The 9,012-nt window shown below is 48.2% G+C and overlaps 1 protein-coding gene across 1 annotated transcript; it reads left to right on the top strand.

Moving 5' to 3' along the window:
• Positions 1-2,714: 2,714 nt before the first annotated feature.
• On the top strand, positions 2,715-8,324 carry KRT1 (keratin 1). Its single transcript, XM_004774677.3, has 9 exons — positions 2,715-3,386; positions 4,408-4,622; positions 4,927-4,987; positions 5,404-5,499; positions 5,670-5,834; positions 5,967-6,092; positions 6,626-6,846; positions 7,346-7,380; positions 7,472-8,324. The coding sequence occupies exons 1-9, from the start codon at positions 2,790-2,792 to the stop codon at positions 7,825-7,827; spliced, it is 1,872 nt and encodes a 623-aa protein (XP_004774734.2). The 5' UTR covers positions 2,715-2,789; the 3' UTR covers positions 7,828-8,324.
• The last annotated feature ends 688 nt before the right edge of the window (positions 8,325-9,012 follow it).

Here is a 9,012-nt window from a genome sequence, read left to right on the forward strand (position 1 = left end):
TTAGATGGTGTGGTCTTTGAGTCCCTGAAGATGGGAACATGCTGTGATTGCTGGACACCGTTCCACTTGCCCGTCCTTGTGCCCCTTCTCAGGTTTAGAAGAACACTTGAACTAAAACCAGGGAACCAGGGTTCTAGTCCCAGATGTGTGTTTTCTGGGCTGGAGTGTCTAAGCAAGTCCCCTCACCTCCCTGCACCTCGGTTCTCCACTTTGTAAAATGGGTCCAAACAGTTTGACTGCTTCATTCTCGCCGCTCCCGTGGGGTGGTGTTGGTGTATTTCCTCGGTCAGGTGAAGTGCACAAGTGTCCGCTGATGGTGATGTTTATGCCTTCTCATTTCTTCTTTTCCCTCCAACTTTCCCTCCTCACGGTACCCCCTACAGTCAGTTTTGCAGCTCTGTCAATTGTCTAGCAAATGCCTGTCCACCTCTTTTCTTCCAGTGTCAGTTTCTCAGTTTGGGGATGGGAGCACGGGCCCCTGAGAGATCTGTTGTTGGCTGGCAAAGTTGAGAGAATAAACACACACATGTACACACACACACACACACACACTCACACACACGCTTGCATACCCAGGCGCACACCCCTCCAAACTGCTGGAAGGAATCAATGTGCAGGGCGACGTGTCTCCCAGGGGAGTATGCTTAACAAAAAGAATTTTGATTGCCTGTCAGGAGATGGTTAGGCAATAGTCATTACCATGCCAAGACCGTCCCAGGTCCCATTACTCCTAGTTGGGAACAGGATCTGAATTACTCATTCTTCAGACACATGGCTGGTTTAGCAGCCCACGGATGTTAGTGTTAGGACCGAGTCCCAGACTACAGAGTCACAAAAATGGGGTGCAGAGGGGGATCAGTGGAGAAGTGAAGGGCACCTTCTGGAGACTGGTGTGCGCAAAAACTGGGAAAAGAGGAGGGACAAGACTCAGCAGTGAGGTACGGGCTGGGGAGGACTGACATGTAGCTGTGTTGCTTTAGGAACACAGGGCCCTGGCTGGAGGGTCTTCGCAGGACCCCCCCCCCTTCTCCCCAGGTTTATATTCCACAGTGAGGACCTTCTGCACAGGCCTGTGATTTACCACTCAGAGCTGCGCAGAGCCGGCTGGACTTAGCGCTGGCTTCTCACCGACTCTTCAGTTCTGTGTTCATGTGCAAGGGTGGGCAGTAGGCTGGACTTCTAAAGACTCGCAGAATGGAAGTCTATGTGGGGTTCAGGTCGTTCCCCGTCTCAACCCCACTCACTTCTGTTCATTAAGATTGATCAAGGGGTACTCCTCCGGGAGTATGCAGTTGGACACTCTTGCACTTGGATAGAAGTGAAACCTCCCCACTGAACTCTGTGCCTGTGATCTCCCCTTCTGTGAGTGAGTTGAGGTGCTTTGCAAGTGCTTGCATATGCCTGGGACTAAGGATTTGAAGGGATGGAACGGGCCTCTTGCCTTTGAAGCTCTCTGAGGTGGGGAGCTGGCTGTGTCATCTGGCTTTACATGCAGCAGCCAGCACACCCCAAAATCATCGCGTGGTGTCATACAACACTGCTGGTTAGAAGATTCTGCACACTGTCACTCAACATCCTCAGTTCAAGTCCCCTCCATGCCCTTTTACTGCCTTTGTAAACTTGAGCTTCAGTGCCTCAGTTTCCCCATGTTAAAACCGGGCAGCATAATAGCATCTGTCTCAGAGTTGTAAAAATGAAATAGGTGAATACATGTAAAAGCTGTAGAACAGGGTCTGGTACTGTGCTTGTTTTTTCACACATCTTAGCTAGTATCGTGCCTGTTACTATGGCCATTACAATTGTCCAGAAACAGCGTTCACTTCTCGGATCAGGCTTTCCAGACGCACATTGTTGTCCTCTCTTCCAAGTCTACAGTCATCTCTCCACATCACCCATTGTTGTTCCCTAAGCCCCTGTGAAGCCTCACCTCTACCCCTTGGCTTTACAAAATGTATGGAATAGGTTCTACTGGTTACCTCCCAGCTCTCTAAGCTTTTCCACGGGCATCTTTGTGCCCTCTGTTTGCACCAATTTCCTTTGCTGGTGTCTCTGTCTCCTGCCCCATCTTGTGTCTGAGGAAAAAGAACAACTGGCAAACTCAGAAAGAGCATGTCTTTCGGTCTGGCCCTTCTAGAACACCTGCCCATCCATCCTGTTCTCTGCTAGTGTCTCTTCCTATAATACTAAAGCCCATGTAATAGAAATAAGTTGTTTGAGTTTTTCACTTATTAAAGCTCTTATTTGGGGTTCAGACATATGACTTGGTGAGCTCTGGGCTCTAGAGAGTCATCATAGATATGGGCCAGAGAGTTCCTCTGCCGATTTGAGCGTGAGGAGTTGCACCTGCCAGGCTTGAGGGGACAGTGCACTTCGCAGCTTACAAGGGCAAAGGCAAGAACAGGAATATACATATCTCTGTGACAGGAGGTTATGAAATCCTACCAAGAAGCACCAGGTGGCAGATGCAGGGTCCTGTTTTCCCAAGGTCACAGCACTTGAAGGGAGATTTTGTCTGATAAAATGATTACCACACGATTGATCTTGCACGCACAGCAATTTTGAGAGCTATCCTGGGAGCTAGGTGTGTAGTGTTTATCGTATTGTTGAGGCTCGTAAAAATCTTGTATGGCTGCAGGCAAGCCAAACCCTTGACAGGCTCTGCGTCCCGCTGACTCGAGGACCAAGCCCAGATGTGCTCCCGGTATATAAGGGACAGTCTCTGTGCTTGGGGTAGAGGAGTGTGAGCTCCTTTCCTTTCCCGACTTTGCTCCAACTCTCTCCAAGGCAGCATGAGTCGACACTTCAGTTCTAGGTCCGGGTTCCGGAGCGGAGGGGGCTTTAGCTCTGGCTCTGCCGGAGTGGTCAGCTTCCAACGCAGGAGCACTAGCAGCTCTGTGCGCCACAGTGGGGGAGGTGGCGGGAGATTTTCAGGGGGAAGATGTGGAGGCGGTGGTGGTGGTGGTGGTTTTGGAAGTCGCAGCCTTGTCAACCTTGGTGGCAGTAAAAGTATCTCCATAAGTGTGGCCAGAGGAGGTGGACGTGGTGGCTTTGGGAGTGGTTATGGTGGTGGTGGCTTTGGTGGTGGTGGCTTTGGAGGTGGTGGCTTTGGTGGTGGTTATGGTGGTGGTGGCTTTGGGGGTGGTGGCTTTGGGGGTGGTGGCTTTGGGGGTAGTGGCTTTGGGGGTGGTGGTTTTGGTGGAGGTGGTTTTGGTGGAGGTAGTTTTGGGCCTGTCTGCCCCCCTGGTGGCATACAGGAAGTCACCATCAACCAGAGCCTTCTGCAACCCCTTAATGTGGAGATTGACCCCGAGATCCAAAAAGTAAAGACTCAAGAAAGGGAGCAAATCAAGTCACTCAACAACCAGTTTGCCTCCTTCATTGACAAGGTGAGTTTATCTCCTCAGTGCATGGGGAAGACTGCTCTTGGTCCATTTCAGATCCCTTGGGGTTTAGCCTCAAGTTTCTGTTTGGGGATTTCGTAGAATTGTCTTCTAGGAGATACGTTAGAAGTATTCTTGTGAATGATTCTAATGACTAAACTCTCTCTTGAACAAAGAAGTCTGTGGGTCAATATGACATCACCTTGAAGTCTTCTCATTCAGTTCTTGAGCTGAATTGGGGCTTACTTAACATATGGTGAATGAAGGAAATAGAAATGGGGCTAACTCAGCTTTCTAGGGGGCAAATGGGAGCTCTGGAAAAGTCTTCCTAAAGGGAGTTGAGGGTGAATAGAGTGCACTGTGATATTGTAGCAGAAAGGATGTAGTAAGTAGCACCAAACATCTTTTGCTTTTAGGCAGGGAGCTCTGCCCTCTAAAAATGTTACATTCGTAGCAGTTTTTCAAAATACTGATATTCTGAGTATACCTCTGGAAAAATATGTAAACCATTTCTTATTTTTTGCTTAATCATCAATCATGTCAACTCAAAGTTATCCACAATAGATTTCAAATTCCATTTTGGATTTCCCCAACATCCCTCTGAAAGTGTGAATATTTATGGAATGCGTACCAATGTTTGTGGCAATCTACCTAAAAAAAGTGGAAAGGCAAATCTCTTAAATATCATGTATCTATTTCAAGTATAATTGCAGTAATTTTATACAGGGGTTTGCTGTCTGGTATCTGTCTAGTTACTCCTTTCAAAAGTTCCAGCTGTGACAGTATAGTAATTACCCTTCTCAGGGAAATTAAAGCTTCTGTGAATTCACAGCGAGTTAGATGTTGTACCAAAAAATGATGCGAACTTGATTTTCTTCCTATTTCACTGCCATGGCCAGGAAAACAGGACTTGAAAAAACAAGTTCTTTTCAAACAAGGCATGGGTCTCACTGTGGTTGCCTATGGCTCTCAGTGGCCGGCGGACTCCATTTCTACACCAGTTGGTAACGGGGGCTCGTGTTCTCAGGTGCGGTTCCTGGAGCAGCAGAACCAGGTGCTGCAAACAAAATGGGAGCTGCTGCAGCAGGTAGACACCTCCACTCGGACCCACAACTTAGAGCCCTACTTTGAGTCCTACATCAACAATCTTAGAAGGAGAGTGGACCAACTGAAGAGTGACCAATCTCGGATGGATTCAGAATTGAAGAACATGCAAGACCTGGTGGAAGATTACCGGAACAAGTAAGGAAGACTGACCAAGCAATCCTTCCAGAAAGTGGCAAGTTAAGACTACGAGTCTTAAGCTAAGAGAGTATGCAGTGATATATTTTCTTAGGTTAGAGACCAATTAATTTAGCATTTTTAGAATTCTTCCTCTTCTCAGAAGTAGGAAATAGCTTAGAAGTTTGGTTGCTCCAAAGGACAGGGTGACCAAGCTGTCCTAGGCTACAGGAGGCAATGACAGGTGATGCCAATCTCAGTTGGGGAGGCTGAACTTCAGATCTCACCTTCTCCAAATATCCAAATCCCTCTGATTTCCTTGCAGGTATGAGGATGAGATCAACAAGCGGACAAATGCAGAAAATGAATTTGTGACCATCAAGAAGGTGAGCAAATCTGTGGGATGGACCTCACATCTGAAATAAAGAATAGAAAAGGGTCTCCAATTACTAAGTAGAAGGAGGTCATGATGTGGAGAACCTGGTGGGGGCCTGATGAATAGATGAATAGAGGTCCCCCCCCACACATTTTCATGGACCTAGGCTTTTCCAGGCCCTTTGCTTCTCCAGTTCTCTCAGCCCTTCACAGAGAAGGTGGGGAGGCAAGTTCTTAGCAGCTCAGATGAGCTGTCCTGTGATTGTGATTCCAAGGGGTGGGGCAGTCTAGGGATTGTGATCTGCCTAGTGTAGAAAGATGTGGAGGAGACTCCAAATGTTTGTTCTACTGGAAAAGCCCCTCACAGCTGGTGAGAGGGACTCATCCTGGGAAAAACATGATTTTGTGATGTCCATTGTTCCTCTAGGATGTGGATGCTGCTTATATGACTAAGGTGGACCTTCAGGCCAAAGTTGACAACTTGCAGCAGGAAATTGATTTCCTTACTGCACTCTACCAGGCAGTAAGTCCTTTGTTTTTGACCACATTTACCCAAATGTAGAGCCTCTGAACCTGTGCCCATCACTATCCAGAAGAACAAAGATATATCTTCCATTTCCTGACTCCTCCTCCCTCTGTCTAAGCTGTGTTTTGTTTTAACATTCTAAGTCATTGAGCTGTTGTGTCTTGCAGGAGTTGTCCCAGATGCAGACTCAAATCAGTGAAACAAATGTCATCCTGTCCATGGACAACAACCGCAGCCTGGACCTGGACAGTATCATCGCTGAGGTCAAAGCGCAGTATGAGGAGATTGCCCAGAAGAGCAAGGCTGAGGCTGAGGCCCTGTACCAGACCAAGGTGAATGAGCCGAATGTCTAGCCAGTTTTCCTGAAATGTCTTGTCTTGCTGTCCTGTGTCTTCTCTTATATTTCTCTGTGTGAGCCATGGTATATGCTGCCACATCTAATTGACTTGATCTACCATCTTTAGTATGAAGAGCTCCAGATAACTGCTGGCAAACATGGGGACAATCTGAAGAGTACAAAGATGGAGATTTCAGAGCTGAATCGGGTGGCCCAGAGACTGCGATCTGAAATTGATAGTGTCAAGAAGCAGGTATTTGTTCCCTCCTTCAGCTATATCTATATGGCATTGGGGAGGGAGGCTCAGGTAACTGGAGGACACTTTTCTAGTGTAGAGTCTTATAGTCCGTTCCAAGCCTTTGGTGATTATTCTGGTCTTCACAATTCAGGCTTCATACTGGGTTCTCTTTAGGGAAGCTTGTGAAAATGACCTAGCAGAGAAATGGATGTGATGGTCATGAGTGATCTAGCCCATGAGGCAAAGACTTGGTGAATGAGAGGAAAGGTGGTCAGGAGGTTTCGGGGTAGACATTTAGAAAAAGGGAGAAAGGGTGGAGAAGCCTCAAGCCAGGGCCAGGAGAGGCTGCTCTATATTCCCTTTAAGGACTTTTATGGAAGTCAACTCAGTGACTAGCTATCCAGAGGCAGTGATGTGTTATCTAGAGCCATAAGTGGACTTAAAACTGTTGTGATTCTGTTGGACTGAGAGTACCAGCCTCACTGAGGTGCCCAGGGTGGGATTAGGTGATAAGAGAGTGAGTGACATGTGAGCTTCTCCTCTCTCAGATCTCTGCGCTGCAGCAGTCCATCAGCGATGCCGAGCAGCGTGGTGAGAATGCCCTTAAAGATGCCCAGGGTAAGCTGGCCGAGCTGGAGGACGCCCTGCAGAAGGCCAAGGAGGACATGGCCCGCCTGCTGCGTGACTACCAAGAGCTGATGAACACCAAACTGGCCTTGGATATGGAGATCGCCACCTACAGAACCCTTCTGGAAGGAGAGGAAAGCAGGTGAGGACAGAACCCTGGGCACTTTGGCCATTTCTTATGGTGCTTCTTCCCTTGTAGGCTGACTGCCATCCAGCATGCAGCTGAGGGACTACAGCTTGTCTTGGGTGTGGGGAGAGGAAAGATACTGGGTTCAGGAGGAAAGATGAGGCCTCATTTTGGGACCCCAACCTTGTTTGGAGGGCTAGAGCATCTGTATGAAGTGCTTTGAGAAGGAATAATTTATTCTCCATCTAGGAGGGTTCAGACGTCATCTGGCCTGAAGGTCAATGGCACTGTTAATTTGCACTCTCTGCAAGACTCTTGTCTATTTTCTATGGTGATTTCTTCCTGTTTGTGTTCACACTGAGAAAATGGCAGCAGTTTGGGATCCCGAGGGCACTGGATTGGGTTTCAGATCAAGTGGGTAGGAGGAGTCCCAAATGGGGAGAGTCTCTGCCCCTGCTGAGAGGGTTTGTGCGGCTAGGGAATCATGGGAGACTTGCTCTTTTTCCTCCTACAGGATGTCCGGAGAGTGTACCCCGAACGTGAGCGTGTGTAAGTACCAGCTGCTTTCTCAGGGGCATGTGAAGGTTTTGCTGGGCTGGAGAGGGAGTGGGGCTGACGATAACTGACTGTCCCCTTGCAGCTGTGAACACCAGCCACACCACCATCAGTGGAGGTAGCAGCCGAGGAGGCGGTGGCTTCGGCTCCGGCGGCGGCGGCAGCGGTGGCGGCTATGGTTCTGGAGGTGGCAGTTACGGCTCCGGAGGTAGCAGTTATGGCTCTGGAGGTGGTGGCGGCGGCAGCTATGGTTCTGGAGGCGGCGGCGGCGGCGGAGGCTACGGCTCCGGTAGCAGCAGTGGCGGCCACAGAGGCGGCAGCTGGGGTTCTGGCGGCGGGAGCTCCGGAGGCCGGGGATCCAGCTCTGGGGGTACCAAGACCTCTAGTGGCAGTTCCAGCGTGAAGTTTGTTTCCACCAGCTATTCCAGAGCTGTCAGATAAAGAGGTGTCCTCTAACATGTTAGCTCTCCCTCTCCATCACTATCAAATATGCTTGGCAAGACCAAGGGCAGTTGCCCCAACCTCACTGGAGAAAAGAGCTATCATTAGTTACACCCTAGTTCACCCTAGTTCCCCAGCTCTTTCCTTTCTTCTCTGCTTCCCAAATAAGTTTTTAGATCAGTGGCAATCTCAGTCCCTCTGGCTGTGACCCTGCTTTGTGCTTTACCCAAGAAACAGTCTAGCAATGACCACTACACACATTACATTTCAAAGCATCTCCTTAAGTCAGCCAGATGAGGGCTGGTTAGAACCATGGCTTCTTTGTTGTACATGGAGCACATGCCCTGGACACTCCTTAGTATCCTAGTTCTTGGAGCAAGCTCTGTGCTGCTTTGGTTTTGTATATAAGGTGTGAGCAAGTTGATTGTCTTTTGTGGAGAGGTCTTAAACTCCCCCCTTCCTTGTATTGCTGCAATAAACTGCATTTTGAAATTCTCTACGAGTCTCAATCTCCTTTGTTGATGGCACTCTCTGTCCTGTGTGGTGCTTTGTGGGAGGGAAAGAAGACCTTAGAGCCATATGGCATATGGGGGAGTTGGGACATATGAAAATGATGGGCAAGATGGGGACGCTGGTCAGATACCATTCATCTTTAAGCATTTGATAGTTAAATACAACACACTCTTTCCCAGAGTGTGCAGATGTCATAGAGAAATGGAGAGACCGAGGTATTAATCTGAGAAGTGTTTCTTGGAAAGGACAGTGAACAGGCAGTTTGGGAAGGAGGAGTTTGGTATTGAGAAGAAAGGAAAGTATAGTGTGAAAGAGTAATTGTTATGTGGAATAGTTGGTGATGAGAGGGGTGTGGATAACACAGGATCAACAGCTGCTACAGCCAGAATGCAGACTTTGGCTAGGGAGTTCAAGAACCAAAAGTGGTAATGAATAGCTAGATATCAATTTCCTCTCTTTCAGAAACCTACCTAAAGATCTGTTCAATTTAAGAAGTTCAGTTGTACACATATAGCTCGTACTTGTGAAGTAATTCAACAGGAAGGCATAGTGATCAGAAGCATGGGCATTTGGACTCAGATTTGCTTGGGTTTGGATCTTACTACCCCATTTACAAGCTATAAGCACACAGCGAGTGCCATTTTGATTGTAATGTTGCTGCTGCTGATCTGG

The sequence above is a fragment of the Mustela putorius genome, unplaced genomic scaffold, assembly GCF_011764305.1.
Source record: "Mustela putorius furo isolate JIRA1106 unplaced genomic scaffold, ASM1176430v1.1 tig00537227_pilon_pilon_pilon, whole genome shotgun sequence".
Lineage (NCBI taxonomy): Eukaryota > Metazoa > Chordata > Mammalia > Carnivora > Mustelidae > Mustela > Mustela putorius.